The following is a 27,093-nucleotide window of genomic DNA, read 5'->3' on the forward strand; positions in this document are numbered from 1 at the left end:
ATTAGCTGTACCGTTATCCTTCTGCAGTACAGAAGCTCTGTACTACACTACCGTTCTGTGACCCCTGATGTGAACCCAGTTGGATTTTTTAATCCTTTTTGTTATCCTTTTTATCCTTCTTTGTTAGCAACATTCCAGTTTACTAAGTTTTAGACACTTAGGACCTGTGTCAACCTCCTGGATGCTTTGAGGACTCAGCTGATATCTCAAGGGGCACAGTCAAATGGAGGGAGTTTCATGTACATGACAGTTGCTGTAACTGGTTTGCAGAATCTCTGATATGAGAAAGGGAGAAATCATTTTTATTTCTGACAATCCAGTTTTAATCTGAAAGACTGACAGGAGGAGTAGTTTGTGCAATCTAGAGTTGGGAGCTGTTGAGAGAAAAGCAACATGAGTTCTTACATTGCTATGTTTGGAGGATCTCTTTCCAGAATAGAACCACACTTTTATTCATAATACCTGGTGTTGGGAATTAAGACAAATATGTGAAAATCCCAGTGAGCAAGTAGGCTGGATGCCTGCAGTGATTGGGTAAAGATACAGAAATGCAGAGTAAGTTGCCTTGCATGTTTCATACCTTTTGGCAGTTTTGGCTGATACTCTCTAAAACTCAAATACCACCTCAAAGCCAACTGACAAATGAAAGTAATGACTTAATTGTCTGGCTTACAATAATAAGCAGAGATTTGTGTTCTTGCCTTGAGGGCTTTTGTAGAAGTGGTGAAAAGGAGAACTTGCTTATAATAGAACTGATGCTTGTCAGCTATGGTAGGGTAATAACTGCTCCAAAGCATGAAGAGATGTTTTTTAGTTTTCATTGCACTCTGGCCTCCTGATGGTCACATCCAAGAAACGTGCAGTGGAAATACTTGGCATGAATTAAAAAAGAACTGCTTCCATCACACAAAATTACATTTTAGTCTGTTCTGGTTCATGTATTTCAAATTTCAAATTATTGTTCAGAGAAAAAGATTTCTCTTGGAAGAAAAATCACTAAAATTTTGGGATGCCATACTTTGTATCATAAACTTTGACCCTAAGGGAAAAATAGCAAAATAAATAATGCCTTTATGGGTGTGAGGTTTTGCTGCACTTCATGTACTTAAAATCTTCACTGAACAAAACACCATAAACTGTAGGCAGTTCTAGGGAGTAATTTATATCTTAGCATGATATGAGGTTTTTATTCACAGTTTTGTTTTCCAGAAATTGTTGAGCTTAAGTCATAATGCTGTTTTCAAAGTTGCTGTTCCCAAAAGCACAGCAGCTTGCTTACAGATTAACTGAAGTGGTCAAGCTGGTTTAAGAAACTGATTTAACTGATTTTTGAATTGTGAAGAAAAACATCAGTTTAAATTAAGACTTACTCTTAAAGTGTACTTTTTATAAAGTTGAAATAGGATGGGTTTTTTCAAGCTGCGTTGACAAACTGGCAAAAATCAAGCTTAGTACCCTCCTACTTGTAACAGAAATTGCTACTAAGATCTGTGATCTTAGTTTCTGTCCTGTAACATACATCCAAAAATACCTTTGAGAAGTGCCTAGCATTAGTGAGTTTTTGCTGTCTGGTAGATATTCTGGAACACCTGCAACTTGTACTGCAGTCCAAGATCTATCAGTGCTCACCACTTTGGTTAAATGGGTTGGAAAGCATTTTTATTGCCATCTAAGTTTGCTTTCAAACACTGAATTCAAATTAGATGTTGAAGTACTGCAATTAGGCCTGTCATGTGCCTTTTTTAAAGTACTTGGACATCTTTTTGTTTGCTTAAGAAGGGTGCTCTGAAGCTCCAAATCTTGGATCTGCTTTAGTGTAGTTTGTGAATTTCAGTTGTATGTTTTCATTTGTGGGTTGGATTCTGATCAGTTGAGAGTCAATTTTGGTCACCTACCACCTTCTGGAGAGTTGCTCAAATTGAGCCCACTGAAAATCTAACTTCCTTGACATCAATTTCTTCTGTATGGCTTGATAAATTGAATTTGAGTCTTGAAATCTTGCTGCTAGCTAATGAGATAAACCTGAAGAGCTACAATTTTGTGGAAATGTTCCAGGACTTGTCCCACTGTATTATCAGCTGAGACACTGGTTTTGCTTGTTTGTGTTTAAGATTCTGGCAGTGTCTACCAGACAGCTTTGTAAAGCTGAATCTCTGCTTTTGAACTGAGTATTTATAATCTTTCCTTCCAGATACTTGTCTCTTCTCTAATGGCTGTTTCTACAGAGCTGCTCTATTCCCCTGCATGGTGCTGTATTCTTAGTCTCTATGTACCCTATTCAATCCACAAACTTGCTCTCTCTCCCAGTTCTTCTTTTCAGTGTGCTGCCATCTTATCCTGAAAGTCTCATTAATTAAGCAGAAACATTTGTAAATTGGAAGTAACCATGTAGATACAAAAACTGATACAACTGGTTTTATTAATGGAATTATTTCTAATTCCTTGTGTAACTGATTTGACTTTGAAGGAGGACATTATAATTGTGTGGAAAACTTTTTAAAGGATGCTTCAGTCTAGGATTTTTCATTTTTTAAATCTGTTTAATCTGGCTATTGTATACATTACACTTACTGTAAGATTTGATATTTCTTGGTTTTCTTCCATCTCTAACCATTCAAATTCTGCCATAGGTTACTTACCAAACAGCATTCATGCAGTGGAAGCAATGCTGGCTGCTGCAAGTATTGGTGCTATCTGGAGTTCAACATCACCAGACTTCGGCATCAATGTGAGTAGCCTTATTATTGTGTGTTGCAGAAAAGCTATCATTGTGTTTCAGCCATCTGTGAAGCTGATAAATTAAAGTGGCAGATTAGATTCTCTTCACTTTAGTCTTACTGCCACCTGCTGGCAGAACCAAGTACACAAGATTTTTTTCTAGCTGCTGCAAACTGAGCAAACCCCATGCTTTCAGTTGCCAGTAATGACTTTCAGCATAGTAATTTGCGTATCTTTAGCTAACTCACTGTTGGGATATTTTCAGGCAGAATCCATAGTCTTGGTGAGCTTTTATTATATTAAATGTGCAAATGAGCAGCAATGCAAGAGAATTGTCTGGGGCTTGGCCCTTCATTCCCAAATCTTTCCCCAGGCTGCTTAGCCACACTCCAGTTTCTTTGTCTAAGTAGTCCCTTCCTCTGCCTCCTATGTGGGTAAACTGAGCCAACAGCCGGCCTGGTCTTTTCCAGAAAGCTTTGTTTGCCAACAAGGTGAGGAATTTCAGGCTAATATCATTAACCTGTTTAACTCTTTTTTAGTTAGGAATTTATTTAGGAAGAAATGCTGTGTGTAAGATATGGTAGAAATTATCATGTATCCAAACAGACATTACAGTGTGCCCTGGAGGCTTTGGGAATATATTCTGCTTTCTTTGGAAAGTCTTTAGCACACATCATAAGCAGCAACAGATACAAATAACTTCTAAAGTGGAGTGTTGAACCTTTCTTCTATCTAAAAGTTTGCATGAAAGCATTTGGAGAATGTACTCTTTGTGCATTGCAGAAGACAGACAATACCAAAGTTTTTAGGTAATAAATACACTCTCAATCTCCGTGTTTAACTGCAGTAGCTGGTTACATGTATGGAACTGTCATCTCTGGATTAGCGCTAGAGGGCAGCATCATTCCACTTAGACTTGAGGTTGTGTCATTGGGGAAAAAAAAAAGATTTAAAAAAATCATTACAGCATGTAATGATCAATCTGTTCTACAAATATTTTTTTGCTTGCTCAGAAAATGACAGTATGGAGTATTTTCTTTGCAATGTGATTTGATCTCTCATCTGAGGGAAGGTTGTTCATTTTGCTTGCATTACAGAGTACTGGTATGTTTTCTGTCCATGTTGATGTGCTGTTATTTTCAGTGCCCAGCTTTATTTAGTTTTTGTGATAGTTTTTTAATGAAACTTAGCCTTGGAGCAGCAGTACTGTTGATACCATTTATTCTCCTTTGGCTTGGCAGCATGGTTTGGCATGAATTCAAACCCCAAAATCTTGAGGGAGATCAGCAGAGGTCCTCAGTGATATTGGCTTCCATGCTAAGGAAAAGATATTCCTCCTTGTGTATAGCTGCATTAGTCCTCGTAACATAAATGAAGATTTTGTGTTTTGGGAAATAGTGTAGTGTAGTGTTTTCAACATTTCAAATCCAATTGTGTATGTATGTTTTGTGAAGCTTAGAAATGTCACTTTTCAGAACTGCCTACACATTGCAGGCTTTGAATGCCATACATCCAAAGACTTTGCAAGCATTCAGGAAGTCTGCTGTCAGAGAACCAGCGAGCTCCCTCCCACACAGAATGCCACTCTTGGCAGCTTTTGCTTCATTTCTCTAGTCACTGTTATCCATTTACATGTATTAATAGGAAAGTGGTTCTTGGCGGCCTGTGCATAAGAAACTGTTGGATATGTAAGTTTTAAAAAGAGGCTCTGCTCTTAGAACTATGCGAGAAACCTTTGGTGAGCCCTAGCAAAGTCAGTGCAGCTCCATTCATGGGGCCCTGCACAATTTGTAGTACTGGATTTGAGGCTCATAGAATGGAACGAGCTGTATCTGGTATACCTGAGCTTTTAATGAAAGCAATTCCTTGCTGAGCCATCTGGTTGGATTAAAGTTCCAGTGTAGCAATTACATGTTCCATCTGTTTGTATTGCCTTTGTATAGTACCAGGCTGCCCTGTGGGATTTGATCCTGCCAGTGCTAATGAATCCAACTGGGTGTGTTAGCAGGATTAGTAAAACCCCGAGAATTGTAGTCATCTCTGTTTCTGATTCACACTTCTGTTCAGATTTGATTCTTCTGTTAGAGTACCCTTAGTCCTCTCACTGGTCTTAACTTTTAAACATCAGGCAGCATGGATACGGGGTATGTATGCTCAGTGCTCAGCATGAAGGTGTACACATGCGCACACGTGCTGTGTGTAATTTGGTTGCTTGGTCTGTTCCTTGAAAATGGTACAAAGAAGTGGGTATGATAACATACATAAGAAAGCAGGAAACTTGATTTCATACTCCCTTAGAGAGTAGCTTTAATGTGTTAATTAAATCTACATTTCTGAGTTTGTTAGCTAATGCATTAGGGGTTTCTTCAAAACACTCTGCTGCTGCCAAAGCAGATTCTGGGGATTTTTGTTTTAAACTAATTGATAAAGTTAGGTGTCAATGCATTGCCACTGTATTTTCTTATGACGTGAATAAGGAAAAGGAAATGCATCTTTGGGTGATAGGAAAGCTGTTAAGCAACATATTCAGCAGAGGCAGTTGCATATTTATAGTTAGTCATATCCCTGTACCCTACCTGTGGTGTTCAGTGAGCTTTCCTAAAAAGGCAACATGGAGAAGTTGTCAGGACAGGACCTCTGTACTTTTGCAGTAGGTTTTCTTGCAACCCTGACCAGCCCAGCTTGGAGAGGGGGAGTTTAATAGAGATTAGTTGGTTGTGATGTTTTTACATTGGTCTTTCGATTTGGTAATAATTAGTCTCATTTTGGCTGCAAAGTAGAGGACAAAGCAGGAAACAGAGAAGAATAAAGAATACTGGGAAGAATGTACATGACTGAAGTCTGATCTTTGTGACATGATTTATGAGATTGTCAGCTAACTATTCAAGAACAATTTTGTAGTATTGAGTAATCTTATAGTTCTTAATGTTTCAAGTAATGTAGCTGGAGAGGGGTGAACATTACTGTGTGCTGAGAGCTTTTACTAAAGGGATTTACTTCTTGCTGTTGAATGCAAAAAAGATCCATTTCTGGTAGGCTGCTGCATGCAGTGTACCTGGAAAAAAAAAACAGGGCCAGAAAGTTTTTTTCTCTCAAATATGATAATAGCTGTGGTAAACTCCTGAAAACAGTGTAAGCTGGAGGAGACACCTGAAAATTTAGCATTTGAATGTGTCCTGCCCCAGAGGTTCTAAAGGAGCTGTGGTGTTTTTTTGTTGGTAGTATGTACGTGTGTTTTCAATATCTAGTTGTCCTGGTAAAAATCAGTAGTACAGTTTCTGTTGTTAACTGTAGCAGAACAAACCTGTCAGTTCCTGTGAAATGCCACCTTGCCACATGATAAATGCATCTTCCAGAAGACTGGTGTTTTTCAATTTTTGCCCCATGCAGACTACCAAACTACTAGTATATTGTCCAAGCAGCACTGGGGGCAGTTTACAAGGGCATATAGAGCACCTGCCTGCAGATGCAGACAGGAGTCTTGTGGACCTTCAAGTAAATTAAGTGCCTAACTCCTGCTCACATCACAGGTGCTTATCCTCTTTAGTTGAGTTTGTAAGTCTGATTCTCAAGATGAATTTTTAACTGTTTAGATAGCTTTGTGAACTTGATCCTTCAGTCAACAATGTTCTGTGATCTGTGGTGATTTTATCTTTGTTATTGACTGATATATTTGGGGCTCCTGAAATAGATTGTTACAGACCTGTTGTACTTTGAAGATCTTGAGTGAGTGAAAGACAAGCAGGCAGTCTTTTAACAATTCTTCTGCTAATTCCTGTCTTTATTCCTTGCTTGAATTGTGATTTGCATTTAGCATCCAGTAGGTTTTCCTATGGTAGCAATTAATATAATTTTTTTACTTGTTTTTCTCTTTGTCCCTAGGGTGTACTGGACAGATTTTCCCAAATTCAGCCTAAGCTCATATTCTCTGTTGAAGCTGTTGTATACAATGGCAAAGAACATAACCACTTGGAAAAGCTGCTTAGTGTGGTAAAAGGTATTTCACTGCATACCAGCTAGTCTTAGTTCTGCTGTAGTTCCATGAGCACTCAAAGCCTGTACTGCCACTAAAAGTGACACTTCTCCTTGTCACTGTCTTTCGTCCTTTATGGTATCTCTGTGGCCACTTAGAATTTCAGAACTGATTTGAGTAAAAACTAACCATTTTTTTTGTGTAATTCTAACAGTCTTTTGCTAGCTTAGCTTAAATTTGCTGCTGACTAATTTGTGACAATATAATTGGGGAACAAGGAAAGATGATACTGGTGTTTTTAAGCCCAAGTGAAGTGCTGCTGAAAACAAATGGAGAGGTATTACAGCACTAAAGCTTGCAGATTTACACATGTATTTCTTTAAAAGGCTGGTAATACTGAGGAAATTGTATCTCAGGTAACAACTCAGTCTTCTGGTGTTTCTTAACATTTAAAACTATATCCAGTACTCAGATGTATGTCAGAATTATTTCTGTTACTTAGTGCATTACACTGTACGATCCAATCAGACAGAAAAGACCTTTGGTTTATGTAACTGAATGTAGGAAATAATTTTTTTTCTTCCTTCTTCCAGGGCTTCCAGATATAAAAAAAGTGGTGGTGATTCCATATGTTTCCTCAAGAGAAACCGTAGATATTTCTAAAATTCCAAACAGGTAATGGGAGCTTCTGAGCTGTGACTGTCCTAACTAGGGGATTGAGATGTATGTTGATAGCTATTGAAACTGCCTGACCTCTTGAACTTGCAGAGCTAGGATTTAGCCAGATTTCTTAATGTGGGTCTAGCTTCATACTGAAAACAGAAGTAGTATGTAGCTGCAGATGTTTTGCTTGTACAAAACCACCATTGGTATTAATGATTCTCAAATGAAGGCAAAATTCAATAGGATGTAGTAGGAAGAAGTGGCTTCCAGAAATAAATAATTAATAATTTAAGTGATATTTTTAGACGTAATTTGTTTTGCTTATTTACTGGTCTGGATTACATATGTTAGATACCTTCTGGAAATGGTTGAGTTTCAGACTTTGTGTTGAAGGTCCAACTGGTCCAGTCTGCTTTGAGCTGTTAAGACTGGCAGCTGGTTGTTGGTGCAATTTATAGGCTTGATTTTGTCTCAATATTATACTAATGTTCTATTTTAAAACAGAAAAAGGAAAGAAAATAATTAGCAATTCAACGAGTAGGAAGACTAGGAATAAAAATAATATACATAGTTTGAGTATATAGCTTATTGTAAGAAAGCTATTAAGATACAGATGTAATCCTATATGTGGGCTGGGGTAATGCTTTCAAAAATTTTTTTAAATGTTCCTTTTTTCCCCTCTTATGCAGTGTCTTTTTAGAAGACTTCCTTGCTACTGGGAAGGGAGACCAGGCCCCCCAGCTGGAGTTTGAACAGCTGCCTTTCAGTCATCCTCTTTTTATCATGTATTCGTCAGGCACAACAGGGGCACCAAAATGCATGGTTCATTCAGCAGGGGTATGTCTTTCCTCCTGGACCTGTACTATCTATATTTAAGTACCCAGGTTATATTTTTCCTTTATCAGTATCATACTGTAATGTACTTTAAGGAAGAATTGATTGCTGACAGTTTTTCAGTAACTTGCAATGAAACTTTCTATTTGTGATGCTTTGAAAGCAAATATGGATTAATAAGGATATACAATAATTTGGTTTAGAAATTGGTGTGGAGACCTTTCAGATTTCAGCTATCTCCTGGGAGCAAGTGTAAGTCTCAAAAGCACTAATAGAACTGGCCGGACTGATATTTGTAGAAGAAGGGCCAAAGAACTTGAATTGGGTGCTTGGAACAGATTTTTGGATGCTTAAGTTGAGACCCATAGGGAGCTTGCAATTTTTATTATCTAGAATTTTTTTAACCTTAAACTTTACTCCAAACTTGTATCAGTTCAGAGAATGTCATCCTCATCAGTCTTTTTTAAGGAAGGAAGCCAGAAGGTTAGCTGTCTCTTTGGGTGTAGGTTTTTGCTTTGTATGGAAGCTTTGCTTTATGCAGTGTCTTGTTGTGACTAATGATATATATGGTGTTACTGCCAAAATCTCCCATGCTCACATGCTTTCCGTTTACTATTCATGTGCTAAAAGTTGTTCTAGGCAACTTACTGAAGTTCAGGAAGTGACTCCAGCAGTCAGGCATAGTGTTGAAACTTTAACTCTGCCATTAGTATAGTCCTTCATAAAAGACAGGGCTTTTTCCCCTTAAGGCAGGCAGAATGTGTTGTCTAGCACATTTATACCAACTTGTATACATTAAACTGTACAACTATTAGCTGGAGTCTATTTTTTCTGCTATTTGCTCTGAAAGTCAGGATGAGCATCTTGTAAGACTGGCTGTAGAGTTGTCTAGATAGCCTGAGGGCAGGAGCACTTTGTTATGCCCATAGTATGTTCTTGCCTCTCTTTGATGGCAAGAAATGGAGGGTTTGCCCACAGACAAATCCCATGCTGCCTGTAAACACTCTGCTTTATATATTATCAATAAGAGATTATACAAGGCAGCATGCGACATATAAAATGGTCCCTTTGGGACACAAATCCTATGTTGTGAAGAAGAAAGGAGGAGGCATATTTTGAAGTTTGACAGCTGTTTTGAAGCTGTGCTGGCTTTAGACTGATTAAGTACTTGCAGAGATGGATTAGCAAAAACAGGATAGGTGTGTTCAGTGATGCATGATGAACAGTAAGGAGATGAAAAACACAGATGTAGATCAGACAAGAGGACTTTTCTCTGTTGCAAAGTTCTTTCTCTTCCCATGTTATCCATACGGCTGCTTAGCTTGCCATTAATCATGCCCCTGCTCTCCACCCGAATCACCTTTTCAGTTTCTACAGAGGTACCTTAGAGTTTAAGTACAGATCTCTCCTCCCCAGCAAGGATGAGTAAATGTGATGGTTTGTTGAATAGGATATGTTATTTATGAGGATTCTGTATTCCCACTGAGCAGCTCTGTAGTTCCTGTATTGCAGGGTGAATTTTTTTTCTTCCTTAAGTTCTGGTGCTAACATCTCTGATTGGCCTAAAAGCAAATTGTTGCATTGGCAGCTTCCTTGGTTTGCATGCTTTGTAAGTGTCAGTTTGAACAGGGCCTACAAATAAAATCCATGCAAAGAAATTCTTAGATGTCTTCTGCACGCTTGATTGGGTTCCTCTGTTCTTGGCTTAATCTTGTTTTCACTGTAATTAATAGGAGGATTCTCACTGATTTCAACAAAAGCAGAATTAGCCCACAGTCTGTCTCATTTTCCAGCCTCAGATTAACTGAAGTTTGGTTTTGATAGTCAAAAACGCAAGAAGAGATGACATTTCAGTGAAGGCATTTCAATTATTGCTTATTTGCAGTGTGCTTCAATGCTGTTTTGTTACTGTACTGATCTTACAGATGCTAATAGGCAGCTTACTTCAAATTTGCAACTTGGTTTATTTAATTCTGCAGTATGTTTCTGGTCTGTTTTCTCTGCACATACTCTGTTTTCTTGACACACAGTGAAATAACATATGTAAATAATGAAAACAAAACCAGGTCATGGGAGATGATTTAAAAAGTAGTGCCTCAGAGGGGGTAAGATTTTTCTGGTGTTGGAAGCAAAGCTGTATCATATTGAACAGTTGAGTGTGCTACAGAAAGACATTTGGAGGGTTCTTTCTATTACTTGAAAAACATTAGTGAGTAATTGTTATTTTTAAGTCCTAAAAGCATTGATTCTGCTTCCTACCTCATTCATACAGGTCCTTTTTCAGTTATTCCATATTCCCAACTATTGAAGGAGAGAATTTTTTGATACAATCCTAATCAGTTCATTTCTATCCATCTTGAGGACTCGCAAGACCTGGGCTTAAATAGTTGTGCTGCTATGGACTTCAGGTCTAAGTGTAGGCAAATCGCTCTGAGGATTTTTTTCATGCCCGGACTCTCTCTGAACACTGTCTAGAGAATGCTGCTGGTTTGAGACCAGGACGAGCAGCCATGAGTAGCTGCTCTCTCCCAGCTATGTAACCACTTAGCACTGGTCCTTTATGTGCTGATAGTGTGGCTTAGGAGCAGCCATCCCTACTGATTTTTCGACACTCCAGATGCTCAGCACTCTTATCAGCCGTATGTTAAGCCCAATGAAGACAAGCAGACCAGTAAGTTTTTATCAGCTGCCAAATCTGTGTCATGAAATGCTAAATGCTTAGGATTTATTTTGAGGGTTGTACAAGTCCTATAAATAAACAAGTCCTATAAATAAACTTGAGAGAGCATCTTGGGCTGTAAGCTCTTTAGAACAGCTATGCCTTCTACCACAATACTTTTGTTTCAGGACTGAGACTTAACCAGATTTTGCAAGGGAATAGTTCATAGCCTCTACCTAAAGTAAGTGTTAGAAAATTTTCTTTTGGTTCTAAAAATGTGAAATAGCAACAACTAAATGAAGGAAAAAGAAAGCCAGTATTAATTAGATTTGACTTTTAATTTCACTATTTTGTGTGGCTATTTCTGATTCTCCTGCAGGGGCAATGTGCTTCCTTTTACAAATGGAATAATTGCTAACACCTGCAATTCTTTTGGTAACCTTAACAATTAAGTTAGATACAGTGTTTCTAAATCCTGATTTTTTTAAAATTTTTTTTTTTAATTTTTAAATGTAGGTAATAGTAGCTATAGCTAGGTGGCAGCATTGTGACAGCTTAGTGTATTCAAACAGTAGCAGGTGAATTCAGACCTCGTTCCTTTGCACTGCAAAGAGAAAATAAGATTTACTTCTTTATTTTTATTTAATGTTTTCTGCCTTTTCTCCCAAAGTGTGTGCCAGTTTTATAACTCTCCTTTTTCATTTCAAATGTTTATCTGTAATCTATTTTCTTTCAGCATAAATCGTGTTTTATGCTTATGAGGCTCTTAATAGTTCCACTATAACTCCTTGCATAAATGCAAAACCCCTCTTTATTTTAAAATCAACTACATTAATTTGTCACTGCAGTGAAATGACTTAATGAAGTAGTTTGTAAATTTATTTATCCTAACAAGTTATGTTTTAATGATGATCAGAAAGGTACTTTAGCAGCATTTCCAACAAAAGAGAAAAGGAAGTAATATATTTAACTACATTATTAATATTGATGCTTTGAGCAGTGAGATTTTTCACATTGCTAGGCACTTCAATGTTTACAAGAGATGTGTATAGTTAGGTCTTTTGTCTCCTAGATCTTAATAGATAAGATAGTTTGGATAAATAGTGTTAATGTATAGCAGCTGCTGCAGTTTATAGCAGCTCTAGGTCCTTCATTCCTCCCAGTTGCCTAGATATACTGAAAATGAAACTCTGTCAAAGGGCTTATCTTCTTGGAAAAACTGGCTGGTAAAAGCATGCCGTTAAAATTATAGCCTGCATGGTGTACTATGCAACTCTGATGGCTGGCTAGAGTTGGAAGTGAAGGAAGTTATTTATTCTATGGATTAAAAATGATGTGCAGTGGGAATTGCTGAGGTCTAATGAGAGAGCCTGAAAAGTTATGTGAGAAAATGGTGAATGCAATTGCTGCTGCTGCTGTAGGTAGGCCCTGGGATTTACTTCAGTTGTGGTTAAAGGAAATACTTGCCTTTAATCCTGGAGTGTGTCCTGCGAAGTATTGACAACATTGGGGTTTTTGAAGTCTTAATGTGCTGTCAGTTTTGCTTTTCATTTATGTGAATTTTTTCTTTCACTATGGTTTTTTCCAGGGTACACTAATCCAGCATCTGAAGGAACACATTCTTCATGGCAACATGACCAGCAATGACATTATTATGTACTATACAACGGCAAGTGTGGCTTATTAAGGCATTTTTAGAAACACCTTAATATATTTTTCTTATAAAGATGGGATAGCTTTTCATATAAATCTACAAGTACGTTTCAATATATTCTTGTTCTGCAAGAGATTGTTCTACTTAACTGAGTTTAAAAAAAAAATCAGGTGGAATAATAAAATGCAACAGGGACCTTTCTGATGAAAGGTCAAACCCATGTTAAATGTTTCTGATCTAATTAGTGAGGAAAATGGATTGATTTTTACAGTCTTTTAGGTTTATTGATCTAACTGCCTCATCAATATCACCTGCAATCTACTTTCCTGCCTCATACAAGTCTAGACCATACTGAAGATGAGAATTTGTTATGTCTTTCTGTTTTGGTGGGGAGGAAAGAAGCTCTTCAACTCTTAAGTTTTGTAAAGGAAAGGGAATAAAACTGATCTATGTAGGAGTTCAGTTATGTGGTGGTTTTTTTCCTAATGCTGTGGTAAAGAAAATTATTTCTAAGTCTTCTATTACTGTAATGGTTTCAGAAAGCTAATGTCTTTCCTCATGACTTCCCTTCTGAACTTTAACACTACTAGTCCATTTGCAGTATCTCCGTGGAGGAATCATTATAATTACCTTGTCCCAAATTTGTCCTGTCTCTTGACTTATCCTTTAAAGGTACGTGTATAGGGAGGTATGGAATCCCCATCTCATTAGGTACCTGTAGGGTTAAGTTAGATGAACATCCATCAGGAACGAGTAGCTGATGCAGTCTTGGGACAGGTGAAAGGATAAACAGTGCTCCAGCCTTATTTTCTGATTCCTAAATAATACGATCAGATGTAATCAGCAGAGGTGGGCATAAACTTAGGTTTAACGGTTTCTTAAAGCAGGAAAACTTTGGGCGAGGCAAGTGGAAGGCAAGATGGCATCTCTTGCATAAGGGCAGGGAGCATGCTTTGGTCCAGATGATTCTGCCAAGAGCTACATCTGTCCATCATTTCCTAGTTGCCTGTAGCTCCTCTACCAGCACATGACAGCAAGCAACACTCCTGATCCTGTGAAAGAACTGCCAGAAAAGTGGGCAGTTAGCTGACAAAGATAGAAACTAATGTAGGTATTTTCTTTTTTCCAGACTGGCTGGATGATGTGGAATTGGCTAGTGACTGCACTTGCTACAGGAGCTTCAGTGGTCCTGTATGATGGATCTCCTCTAATTCCATCACCAAATGTGCTTTGGGACTTGACTGACAGACTGGGGTATGTAAGCAAGATTAAATGGAAAGCTAATGGTCTTTGTTCCTGTTACAATAACCGCATACAAGCAACCTCATCAAAGGGATTATTCTGTTGTTCAGAAACTAGTATGTAGCATGATAATCTATCTTCTGGCTTAGCCTTGAGTGGAACTACTTTTTAAAATTTTGTACTAAAACAGTCTTTGAGAGAGCGCAGAAGAGACAAAAAGCTGATTGTTTCAAATTTGAGTCAAGTATTTGGATTCCAGGCAAACAAAGAATTTTGGTTCAATAGTCAGTTTTCAAGAGCAGCCTTTTCAAAAGGCAGTAATTGGGAGCAATCTGAAGAGTAATTTCTCAGCATACTCAGAAAATAAGAATACTTTATTTCAAGCAGCTCAACATAAGACTCAGTGTAGCACTTTGACTTAAACACGTAAATTGACTGGAAAGGCTCAGCAGGGTTGCTTATATTTTCATACTTTGCTTTTTAATCTATAATGCCTAATTCTCCCTGTCAAGCTGTTTGTTAATTGTTTTATGCAGTTCTTTGTCCCTAAAAATGCTCACAGTGCCCTCTCTCGAAGCCTAGAGAAATGGCAGGTATTGGATAAACTGCTGTAAAATCCTGTGGTCGTATTTAGCTTTGTACACTGGTTAAACTTTGATAGTTTTTAATTTTTTTTGTAACTTTCCTATTTTGCTAAGAAGTAGATCTGAATGATATTACTGGTAAAATAATGAGTTCAATTTTTAATTGGTAATTAAAATTAATTCATTTGTGGTGGAAAGTAGATGCCAAAAGATTCACTTTCTGACTCTTGATAATTAATAATTTAAACTTCACTCTGTCTTTTGTGACATGTAATATTTAAAGACTGACATTTTGTCTCTGGCTATTATAATTGAAGGTTAATGCCTAGTCAGAATGCTTCCAGTAAAAAAAAAAAACCCACACAAAGTTAAGATGCTCCCCCCGCCCAAAACCCCAGTAGAACAACAGGCAAAAATTTGGAATCAAGAAATAACACAGCTTATTTTTAAGCATTGTTTCTACATGCCAAAAGTAAGTGAAGATAACTGAAATGTGTCTGCATGTCTCACTTTTGTAATCTGGTGCTAAAAGCAGTGGCCATCTGTGTGGTACTTCAAAATGCAGTCTGTTCCCAACTCAGTCATATGTTAAGTATGTAAAAAAGGCTTCAACATGTTAAGACTACCTTACTTCTCTGAAGATGTACCATACTTTCCTTCAGATAGCATATTTTTATAGTATCATCAAGATATTTCATACTGCATGACAAGAATTACTCAAGTGGACATTAAAGATCTGTTCAAGTGAACTGTATTTAGTCAACATCCACCAATTATATAGCCTTTGGAAGGAAGTAATAGGAGACTAGGCTCTACATGTGCTGTAGAGGACGTGTCAAAGAGCTTAAAAATAAACAGAAAAGCATTACGTATTCTAACTGTAAAATAAGCAATAATTTAAAGCATGGATGGAAAGTAGAATATTACACAGGAGTAAAAATAGCTCGTGTGATTGTGGTACATAACTGGAGGAGGAGTATACTTCTGTGGGCACTCTCATGGTGCTGTTCCCGTGTACCTGATAAAATGCTTTATGCACCAATGTGTTTCTGCAAATAGCCTGTCCCTACCCAGGAGGTGGCAGCCTCTCAGTAACTGTCATCCACCGAAGTGGCAAAGGAAGACATTCCTTTTGATAGTGTTGAAATAGGCCTGTCTCTGTGTCTGAAACTATATTATCTCAAGAGCTGTTCTACCTTCCATCTTGCCTTTGGAGTAAAAGCAAAGATAGGAGGTTCTTATTTTAAGTTCTACTGATGTATGTATTGCCCATGTTCTGTGCACTCCGACTGTATCCCTTACCCTTATCTGTCTCTGTGTTTTCTTGAGTGAGTTTATTGCTGTAATATAAAATAGCAGAAGGCAGGGAAGAGGATTTCCTGGAAGTCAGCAGAAACATTAAACTAGCATTTCCATCAATAGAGTAGGGAAAGGGTACAGCCTTCATTTCAAGTTTTAATTATGTTTTATCAGAGAACTCTAAATACACTTTTTGCAAGGGCAGAGTTAAATTGTTTGGTTAGCTAGGCCAAATTTCCTGTTCAGTTAGGCACCTACAACTTGCTTTCATCAGTGGAAAATGAACAGGTATCTAAGAGAAATTAACTGGCTGCTGTCTTCAGAGTAAAGTATTCTTTGTTAAACTGTGCCTTGAAATGGCAAAATTTTTATATGTGAGAGTGTAACAAGGCAGCAATTTTGTGTTAAACAGCTTAACGGCAATTATGGCCCATTAATGAAGTAAATGTTATAACATTTTGTGATGTCTTTGGAGTGTTCTGCAGTTATGAATTCCTGTAAATGAAAGTGAACGTTTTCCACGAGGTGGGAAAGCTTTGCTTAATATTTAAAGATAGAATTAAAAGTTTCAAAGCTGCAGAAATGACATGTGATCTGACTAATTTTGATTGCTCAAAAGGATGTGCGTTGCACTTAGAAAGCTTTAAGAGACTGCATTGTTTGACTAATCAATATAGAGTGTCTTAACAGCCTTTACTTACTGCAGTGGGAATTGCAGGTCGTTAGAGTCTTAGCCTATTTAAATATGTAAAACACTTAAACTTCTTTCCCTCTAGGATCACTATCCTTGGAACGGGTGCAAAGTGGCTGGCTGTGCTAGAAGAGAAAAATTTAAAACCATGTAAGCTTCAAAAAGCTATTGAATACCTTCTGTCCTCCCTCCTACCTGTCCTCTGCAGGTTTCGGCCCTGTATCTTGTCACAAAGTCCTTTATGTAATTATTCTGGATTGTAGTGACAAGTAGTTAAACTCTTGTAAAAATTCTACCTTAACCTCTTTTCTTGATTTCCTCCTTTTTAAGGTGAAACACACAATCTCCAAACTCTTCACACTATACTGTCTACAGGATCACCACTCAAATCTCAAAGCTATGAGTATGTCTACAAACACATAAAAAGCAGTGTCCTCCTGGGATCCATTTCAGGTGATGCTTTTATGCTGTGTGCATCTTGCTAATTCTGTTCATTGCCTGTGCATTTCCTTCTTGCTTGTTTGCTGCTGTATATTTGGGAAACTTAAGCCTTGGATCATCCAGGCTTGGATATAGCTACACTGGAATTAATTGTCGTCTTAGCGCAGAGATTTTCTGTGTAATTGTGTGCCATAATGAAGCCCGTACACTCAAAGGCTTTTAGGTGGAATGTCTCTGACATGGTGAATGTTTTGGGTTTTAGCTTTTCTTTAAGTAGGATCATTTATTTTGACTGGCTGTCCTTAGGGGTAGCAGGGTGAGATCAAGGAAAGAGTCTATTAACCTACAGAACATACTGTTCTGCAAATAGCTGACTTTAGCAGAAAATACCTCTTGGAGAGGTTTTTCCATGTTCCCATTTCAGTTCTTTTGTGCCAAGTAATTGGCACTGCAGACAGATTTTTTGTAAATTATATAATTAGAGAAATATCAAGCCCACATACTGTGCAGTTTGTTGTGAGGAGTGCTAGATGAGGCAACTTCTATTCACATAAGGTCCACCACAGAACTCTTCATTCTGCTTTGTAATGAGGACTGACTTTTTCAAAGGCTTTTTAACTCAGTTTAGTTTTATTTTTTTTAAAGTCTGACTATTCTGCTGCTGAAATCACCTCTGACTCTGGTCTTAGTAAGAGTAATGCTGAATCTTGAATTTGCTACTATAGACATTAATAGTCTCAAATGCAGAAGACTGTTTTTAAGTAAAGCTAACATGATTAATTTGTCTTATAATTCTACTTTGAAGTCCTAGAAAGACTATAAATATTCCAGTTAAGTAAGCATGTTGACAGTATCTGTTTTTAAAGTAACTGTCCATCCTATAGGCATGGCTCTCCTCTCCCCCTCTGCCCCATGCTAAGGAGAACAAGGTATAAAAGCTAGGTAAATATTGAGTGGAATAGCTTGACTGGTTACTTTAAACTAATGAAAACAAACAGGAAAACATTTCTAAGTGATCTTAAATATCTAAATCTGTAAACTAGGGCCTATTTGTTTTCTCACTCTCACATAAACTTCCTTAAATGAGATTAAAGAAACTGTTGGAAGAAGCAAAGTTATGCCTTAAGCAATATTTCTGCATGAAGAGCATACACGTATAAAAAGACATGTAAAGTAAGAAACCTTCTTTTAATAAAAGTTACATAACTTCCTAGATAATACTGTCTATTCTATGCTGCTTAATGTGGATCAGAAGCATTTGGCAGAGATGGCAGTTTGCTGTTCTCGAGTTCTTGCGTAGTTTTCAGTTTTGCTTTTTCCTGAAAGTACTGTGTATTCTAAATGGACTCCTTTTATTGTAGGTGGGACAGATATCATTTCGTGTTTCATGGGTCAGAATGTTACAATTCCAGTTTACAAAGGAGAAATTCAGGCCAGAAATCTTGGAATGGCTGTAGAAGCATGGAATGATGAAGGTAGCTATTATCCAAAATATTATGAAATGTGGTAGTTACATGACCTTTAAGTATCATTCATTGGATGGGTAAACAGTCAACTGTTAAATGCGTGATTTTACTTTGGAAACATGTTCCGCAAACCAGTGTCTGGATCCATCCGATCTGCATCATACAGGACTCTGGTGAAGATAATGTGTGAAAAGGCCCTCCTTTTCTGTTACTCTGTGAAAGCCCATCAAGGCCAAATTCCAGCCTCTGGTGTGCATGCTAATTAGCTACGTTGCTGTGGATGCCAGGTTGGCTTCCACCCTGTGGTGTAACTCTCCTGAAGTTACTGGGATTAAGATAGGGATGAATTTAGGAATTGAACACAAGCTGTTAAGACCACCAGTCACAACTCCTCTCATATCTACATCAGCATCTGGCATGTAACTAATAACTGTAGATGCTCTTTGCTTTGGTACTCTCTTGTTTACAGAAGGCAAATGCAGAAAATACCTCTTTCTTTGTAAACAGGAAAACCAGTTTGGGGGGAAAGTGGAGAGCTGGTTTGTACCAAGCCTATTCCCTGTCAGCCTACGCACTTCTGGAATGATGAGAATGGAAGCAAATACAGGAAGGCATATTTTTCAAAATTCCCAGGTACGTAATGAAGGGCTTTGGATATTGCTTAAACTGACCAAGGACATAGATTGTATTGGTGCTCTTGAAGGTACAGGTTTATTCTTGCCCAGTGATAGGCATGTGCAGCTTTGAATCTAGACTTCCAGGGTGAGAACTCTATGGCATGTTACATAATATTTCACTCTCTGTTTTCTAGTGCTTTGTTTGGAATATGGATCCAAATCAATTTAATAAGAATTTCTGGAAAGCTCCAATCCCATTTTGCTCCTGCTCTCATTAGGCAGATATGACTGTAACAGCCTGATAATCTGTAGGGCAAACATAAACTGCTTGGCATGAGTGTGAAATAGAAGTGCTGAATAGGTCAGGGAGCAATCCTCTGTTAATGAGTGCTACTGCACCTTTGCCAGACTGCTCCTACCTAGCTGGAGGAGTGAATCCTAAGGGATAAGTGCTGACCTGCTACCTCATTAGCATGAGGTTTAAGTATATGCTGCCTCAGACATGCATATTTTGCATTCATACAGTCTTCCAGTGGTGGTAAGAATAAAGGAACAGGAACTGTGGGCCAGAGGTTTTTTTCCCAATAGTTGTGGAGGACTCGACTCATCCACAGCTTTTGCCTATGTGGCACAGCAATGCTGAACCCCCTGCTGCCTACTGGGCAGGGTCTTTTATAGGAGCAGGACCTCAAGCTGCTTCTTTTTGGAGACAGAAGCTTTTTTATATATAGCAGCAATACAGAGTGGATTCACAAGAGAAGTCAGGACATGCAGTTGGAAATAATCATATAGGAAAATAGAGTGAATGTGGAAGTTGCAGTCTGCATGTAAGCCTGACAACAGTAAATGGGGGAAAAAAAAATAATCTGTGTGACAGTTGTTAGACTGAAATCACTGTGGTCCAGAGGTTCTGTCTGAAACCCCTTTTCTGTCTTTCCTTGTAAATGGGCTTAAGGTTGTAACAGTTAATTTAGAAAATGATCTTATGTGCATGTGCAAGTAATTGAGGCTTGTTTCTTTCTTTAGAAAAATTTGAGTGGAATTGGCTTGTATTTCTGTTTGTGGCAGGCTGCTGTAGTGGTATCAGTCTTTAAAATAATACAGAAGTTATTCAGTGGTATCAGTCTTTAAAATAATACAAAAGTTATTCCAGCTCTGAAAAGTCAAATTTGATTTTACATTAACACAAATCAAGAACATTAAGCACGTAAGCTCCCTTGGGAATTGTTGAGACCTATTGTGCAAGCTCAGAAAGCTTCTTGCACAGAATTACATGACACAAAAGTGGATCAAGACAGACGGGTGGGAATAGTGTTACCTTTGTGGAAGATTCTTCCAGTTTCCTCAAAATTGGTGTTCAGAGCAGCTATTCATCTGTTTTCTAAAGGATGCTGTATAGTCATGCAAACAAGCAATTGGAAGATAACCTAGGGTTTGATCCTAATGTGTGAGCTATTCTTGTGTGTGCTAGCTCTTTGTAGTAAATGCAATGTGGATTGTTTGCGTAGTTAAATACTGCTACATTTGCTGTGGGTAGTTCTCAAAGTATATCTGATATGTTATATTTTTGTAAGTATTTTACTAAGTTAATGTGAGTGGAATTACACAAGTGTCTGCTGTGACTAGATGAATAAGAAATCAGCTGCTTAACCTCTGTCATCCTCTAATAGGTGTTTGGGCCCATGGTGATTACTGTAAAATTAATCCCAAGACAGGAGGAATTGTCATGCTGGGTCGCAGGTATAGTATTTTGGTGAAAGTGTTCTGAGTAAGCAAGTGTTAAAATTTGCAAACTTCACCTTAGAGCATAATGTACCTGATTCTCCATCATGCCTGTTAGCTTTATACTTGTTTTGTGAAATCCAGTATTGTGGATTTCAACCCTTAAATTAAGCAGAGCAGCTGGATTAGAGGGAGGGGAGCCCATTCCAAAGTTCTACTCCACATTGTATTTGTGAACGCAAGACAGTATTGGACTTGGTTTTGTGTTCCGCGGTTTATAATGATCATCTATAAGATTTTTAGAGTGTAGCACATTCAAGGTGGTGAATCAGGAAACTTGTCTTCTGGTCTTGGCTTTGCCATTGACTTGTTTTACAGTAAAACTTAATTATAGAAGGTCAGGTTTTAAGTTGCGCTTGTGTTAGCGATCATAGACATTCAAGATCACAATTGTGGCTAAATTTTCTGCTTGCATTTAAAAGTTGCTGTTTGAAACAGTTGAGTGAATGCCTTGAAGCTGTGTCTGGCATTGTCACAAATAGACCTACTCAACAGACATATGGTGTGAGGCTGCTATACATGAAACACGAGTTCTGGCTATAACAGGCTGGAAAGTAATGGTAGGCAATTGCAACACGATGGACTACTACAAAGATTCTTGGTCTGCTTTGTCCTCGGTGGTATGTGTGTGTATTTGTAGGCTACTGGAAAGGGGAGGGACTAGGAAAGGTGAATGAATACTGTTGAGGTTCTCTGTACAACTTCATTCTAATGAACAAAATGCCTTTTTGAGTCAAATTCTTTTAAAATTCTGTTTCTAATGTGGCTGCATATTCACTGCAGGAAATGTAGAGAGACTTCGTTAATTGCATCAATTTTTCTCTTTCCATCAAACTCTAATCACATTTTAATGCTTCTTTGTTTTGTGTTTGTGTGGTTTTCAGTGATGGTACATTAAATCCAAATGGAGTAAGGTTTGGAAGTTCTGAAATCTATAACATAGGTATGAAATTAACTTTCCACCTCTTTCAGCTATGACATTATTGCCTTAAATCTGAAATGTAAGCATTATAAAGGTGTTTGGAAGGATTAAGTAATAAAAAACTTGCTATTTTTCCCATGAAAGACAGTACAGAACATATTAACATTAACAGTAAAATTCTGTTTTGTAGACTTGAAATTGGTTGCTTTCCTGAAGTATGTGTAGGGCTGGAGATGACTAGTTGAGATGTGTTCTCCCTAAGATGTTGCTTTCATATAATAAGGCCTTACAGACTAATTATATCATGCAGATTTACAAGAGAAGACCTAATTCTGAGGCTTTTCTTTTTTTCCTTCAAGACAAGCTCTTTTTATTGTATCTTTCCTGATAATTAGAAGATCTTGAGCTTGTGCTTTATATTTCAAAGAAGGTTTATTTTGTGAAAGGTGGTGAAACCATGTGCCTGTAAAGGTGCTAATCTGAGATTTAAGGACCTGTTGCCTCTCCTTGTTCTTGTGTGATCAGGCATGTTAGTCTTCTGTCTATGCAGCAATGGGGATTGTGAGGAAAGCCAAAGAAAATGGCTTAGTGTAAAAGCTTGTTATATGTCCCAAAAGTTATAGCAAATTTTTTTGTCCTGGACCTAAATATGTATGGTCCTTAAACCTGAATTTTCACCTGAGCAGGAGCTAAAATTTCAGACCACCTGGGGGGAAGCTCATTGTAGAATAACCTAGCCAGGACATCTGTTTTGCCTTTGCAGCTCTAGGGGAGGTGATCTTTCTTCTGGTACAACCTCAAAAAATGTGCATCCAGAATAACATACAAATACAAGTGCTAATAAGGACTCTTCCTTCCTTTTCAGTTGAAGCCTTTGAGGAGGTTTCCGATAGCCTCTGTGTCCCTCAGTACAACAAAGATGGGGAGGAGAGGGTGATACTCTTCCTGAAGATGGCATTAAACCATGCGTTCAGTGAGGATCTGGTGAAAAGAATTCGAGATGCAATACGTATAGCACTTTCTGCCAGGCATGTTCCAAGCCTCATTCTAGAAACCAAAGGCATTCCGGTATGTCATGAAAAATGCTGCCTTCTTTTTTTCTTTGTCACCTTGAGTAGTAATTAGGGAGCAGTTGTCATTGCTCTTCAAACCCACATACGTGGAAGTTTTAGCATCTCAAAAGTGTATTCGAGCTTTATAAATAGTTTGTCTATGTTGCCTAGCAACACCATTTCATCTCCTTTTCAGCTAAGTATGTTTTTGTTTTTTAACAATACCTAAAAATGCCCATTCTCAGTTTATAAATGTGTTGCGTTTTCTCAGTAATATATACTTAAGCCTTTTAAAGGAAAATATTAAAAAGGTAATTTAACTTTAGCTTTTCTGGCTACCCATAAGCTTATTTTGGTTTTGTTTTCTGGTTTCGAGTGACATTCTTATGAAAGCTGAAAGCACTGAGCAAATTTACAAAATCATTTTGTAAACCATTTTACTTTTACATCTGTTTAGCCACTTAAATGTAGCTCTATCACTGTCTTAACTGTATCAGTAACTAAAATAAAATCTTTGTGCTTATGAAAGAGGAGCGGAGATAAATTTGTATAGCTAAAGGTTCTGCACACTCAGTCTTCTGGGGTTGTGTTACTCTACAGTGCTCTTCCTTGCTGCATGAACTCTTTAGTTGCACTGCCTGTTTTTTATAGTCCTCTGCTACAGTCCTCAACAGCTCTGAGCAGCAGAATGGGAGTGCAGAGTGTAGTTCTCAAGCCCACTTGCACATAGACTTGAGTGTGCCTAAAGGAAAGATTTGAGACTTCAGACCAATCATTTGCTATTTTGATACCCATTTACTGCCAATGTATGTTTCTATGTGAAAGTGGTCTAGAGTTCAGGACTGCCAGCTTCCATAGTGCACACAGCGCTCTGGTTCTGATCTGTTGAGTTACTTCTGTTTCAGGCCACTGTTGGCAAATCATACTTAGCTCAAAATGTCTTTTTTGCATGAGTAAAATCCCCTGCACCTGTTAAATGGTGAAGTCTAGATTTTCTGGGCTGCAACTTAGCTTCTGCATGAAGTGTTGAACTTGTAAACCATGTAAATCACCTCAATGTGCAGCACGAATTTGATGGCAGTGAGGTGTTTGTGATGGGCTGCCCCTCAGGAAAGCCTGCTTAGATCATTAATTAGTTCGTGCTTCGACTGAATTTACAATTGAGTGAATTTTAATTACCTTTCAGGTAAATATGCCAGTGGTAAAGTGATCAAAGCTGTCTCCCATCGTTCTCTGAAAGTTTTGCTTGGAAGGGAAACCTCTTTATGTTACTTTTAGAGATATATTTGAATCCTCATCTGAAAATACAGTCTAATCCCGACTGTATACTGACACTGTATACTGGTAGAAACAGTGTAGCTGTGTTGAAGTGATTGGAAGCATTGTTTTTAATGAGATATCCAGGTTTTAAAAAACACTGTGAAGTCTTAATGTGAATCTTTGTAGTCCTGTCCTGACCAGAAAAGCATTTTGGTCATCATCCACAAGATGTTTAAACAAATTTGCTTTGCCAAACAGTCTGTGTGATCTTTTTTTAAAGGGGGCAGTTGCCTTGCAGGCCACTGAGGTGTTCTGGTTCTGAGCACTTGTGAAAATTAGGTTGCTAATCATTGAGGAGGAGGAGTGGTTGATTAAGGTGGTTCAGGAGGGTAGGATTGCACATGACTTCAGTAGTTTTTAATAAGGAAAAATTTGATTTAGTATCAAGATCAATATTGCAAGAATGTATTGAGTTGAGAGGATTGTTTAGCCTGGCTCTGAGAGATCTCTAATGAAAAATTGTGGTGCCCCAGAGTTCAGGAGTTTCAGTGGCTTTGGAGGCTGGGAACAACCTGGCTTCTTCAGCAGATTCAGTAGTAAAGCAAGTGGTGCAGTTTCTGTTCCTGGAGCAGATGGATGAGACTAAGGAGGTATTTTGAGGTCAGCTTTTCAAAGTTGCCATCCTCCAAAACTTCTCAGTGGTACCAGCCCAAGGAAGGTGGTGTTGAAGCCTTGGAGCCTATAAAAGCAGAGATCATCTAAAATGGGCCCTGACAGTTCCTGTTAACATTGGAGTAGTTCTTCCTTACCATACTTTACTAGTCAGAAATTACAGTGGTCTCATCCCAAGAAGAGAAGAATTAGGGTTTTATTTCTGAATGTCCTTACTTTTAGAGTAACACAATGTAATAGAATTTGTGTGATTCATAAGCGGAGGTGAAGCCTCTGTTTGTTATGGTTTGTTTTGAAACACTTAAATGTAGAGGACCATTTAAGCTCAGTGTTTCACTTTATCCTATTAGAAAAAGACTGTCCATTTAAGATACGTAAGTCATGGTTTTCTTGTCCCAGAGCCCAATGGAGGTGGGCTTTGTTTTTTGAGCCCACCCTTAGAAATTTAAGTTGTTTGAAAATTGGATGTGTCAGAACAGTAAACATAAAAGATTTTTAGTGTTTATGCTATGATTCTGATCTTGTTTCATTGGTTTAAGTTGGAGCTTGATCGGGTTCTCACAGTATTACCAAATAGGAGTAATAAACTAAAATCACATATAAACCCTTCTTTGAATTCCACTTACTTTTCAAGTGATTTTCAGAAGAACAGTTCTGGTGCCTTGAGTGTAACAGAGAAGAGAAGATATTGTGCTAAATTTTGATTGAGTTCTGGGATTGGTAGGGTGTTTAATGAATATTTCTGTAAAGATACTACCTGAAAAGTGTAACTTTATCATTGCTGGTTTTGTTTTCCAGTATACAGTAAATGGGAAAAAAGTGGAAGTAGCTGTGAAGCAAATAATTGCAGGAAAAGAAGTTGAGCAGCGGGGAGCTTTCTCAAACCCAGAGACTTTGGACCTGTACCAAAATATTCCCGAACTTCAGAACTTCTGAAGTCACTTGTTTGTTTTTTTGGTTTTTTTTTTTGCATATGTCTTTGTTCTGTGTTTGTTTTGTATATACCAATACTGTATGTAAAGAAAAAGCTCTATTTAATACCAGTGGTTCTTTTAAAAGAAAAAATATTTCATTAAGTGCATTATGAAAGGCTTGGGTAAAGCTTAGCTCCCTTTTATTGGTTAAATATACCATATATCTTGGAGTTTTTTCCAGCCTGGAAGGAGGAACCTGCCTGTTTTGGTTTTTATATATATTGAGTACATCTTTTCTTGTTAGATATACATCAACAGCCCATCAAATGGGCACACCAATAGTTTAAGTTACAGTTGCAAGTAGAATATTTCTTTCATAGAATGTTCGCTTTCTTTTTTTAACTAGATTTTTAGCAACATTTTTTCAGTCCATGTGTTTGTCACCTGTAAGGAATATACAGTGATTTTAACTACTTGACTGCGAAACATGAAAGTGTTCCATATGTAGGGTGCATTTAAATGTTTTTATAAAGCCAAATCATAATGCACTAAACCCATTTGACTTGACTCAGAATAATTTCAGTCTTGAAATATCTCACGGTACCCTTGAAGGTAATTGCTGCTTCATTTTGTGATGTAACCTTCCTATTGTTTTAAGCTTTTAGTTGATAGACTTCTGGGGGTTCAGAAGATGAGGGAGCAATCACCTCCTTGTTGTTCCTGGGGTAGCTCCAGGTTATTTCCATGGAATTTACTGTCATTACTCTGGATTAACATCATTGCAGTTGAAGACAGCATTTTGCTTCCTTGTTTTGAAGTTCTTTATTGGCTATGAGGCAAGAATACCGTGTTACGTTAACTGAAGAATTTCAGTGTGTTCATTTATCAAAAGCTGTTGGTTTTTGTAACTTTTTTTACTAAATGTCATGTTGAAAGTGAAAGACTAAAATGTTTTCTAGCTCTGTATCCTTCCAGTTTATAAAGGGAAAAATACTGTAATGAGCATACTAAAACAGTAAAATGGAAGCACTAGAACACTGTTTTGTTTTTCATAAAATACAGTTGCAGTAGTTGTACCGAACCTCTGGCATTCAGTATCTCCTACACTATTTGAATTTTGTGGATTAAATATTTAATGCATTAAAATCATGGATGTACTTAGAATTGTGTTGAATGCATTCAGCATTGATAAGGTTAATTAAAAGAAAATTATTCTTTATATATATATTATATATTACATCTGTTTCAACTTTCACTCAGTTATTGTCTTATTTTTATTTTCTTTTCAATTGGGTGTCATGGAATCATTTTTAGCTTAATTTGTTAGTGATCCTAATGCTTTTAATCCAAATATCCCCCCCAAAGTATTGTTGTCTGAAAGTTTTTTATCCTGTTTTCTTATGCAGAGTGCAGGACAAGTAAAACATTGCTGCTAGTTATGTATGCATGGTTGTCTCATTGAGGAGGTCACAGGTGAACAGGAGTGGACGAAAGTGTGCTGAAAATGTGCCTTGTGTCAGTACAGTACGAAGCTGTAGGTTGTGATATGTTAATGTTGCTACATCTGCACACTGAAAGGTGCGTACTCCATTAGGGCAAAATCTAGATGCTCGTTTTTAGCTGCAGCTAGTAAGTTTATTGTATATTTCT

The 27,093-nt window shown here is 37.7% G+C and overlaps 1 protein-coding gene across 1 annotated transcript in view; it reads left to right on the forward strand.

Moving 5' to 3' along the window:
• The window catches only part of AACS (acetoacetyl-CoA synthetase), a 45,158-nt gene extending 18,460 nt beyond the window's left edge, over positions 1-26,698 (forward strand). Inside the window, exons 5-18 of the mRNA XM_049806269.1 lie at positions 2,631-2,728; positions 6,601-6,715; positions 7,285-7,366; positions 8,044-8,191; positions 12,436-12,516; positions 13,631-13,755; positions 16,403-16,467; positions 16,648-16,770; positions 18,120-18,233; positions 18,732-18,857; positions 20,512-20,581; positions 21,508-21,566; positions 22,411-22,613; positions 25,328-26,698. Coding sequence (XP_049662226.1) covers positions 2,631-2,728; positions 6,601-6,715; positions 7,285-7,366; positions 8,044-8,191; positions 12,436-12,516; positions 13,631-13,755; positions 16,403-16,467; positions 16,648-16,770; positions 18,120-18,233; positions 18,732-18,857; positions 20,512-20,581; positions 21,508-21,566; positions 22,411-22,613; positions 25,328-25,465 — 1,547 coding nt within the window. The 3' untranslated portion in view covers positions 25,466-26,698. The remainder of the gene's footprint in view (positions 1-2,630; positions 2,729-6,600; positions 6,716-7,284; positions 7,367-8,043; positions 8,192-12,435; positions 12,517-13,630; positions 13,756-16,402; positions 16,468-16,647; positions 16,771-18,119; positions 18,234-18,731; positions 18,858-20,511; positions 20,582-21,507; positions 21,567-22,410; positions 22,614-25,327) is intronic.
• The last annotated feature ends 395 nt before the right edge of the window (positions 26,699-27,093 follow it).

Source organism: Accipiter gentilis, chromosome 7 (genome assembly GCF_929443795.1).
Source record: "Accipiter gentilis chromosome 7, bAccGen1.1, whole genome shotgun sequence".
In the NCBI taxonomy this organism is placed as follows: domain Eukaryota; kingdom Metazoa; phylum Chordata; class Aves; order Accipitriformes; family Accipitridae; genus Astur; species Astur gentilis.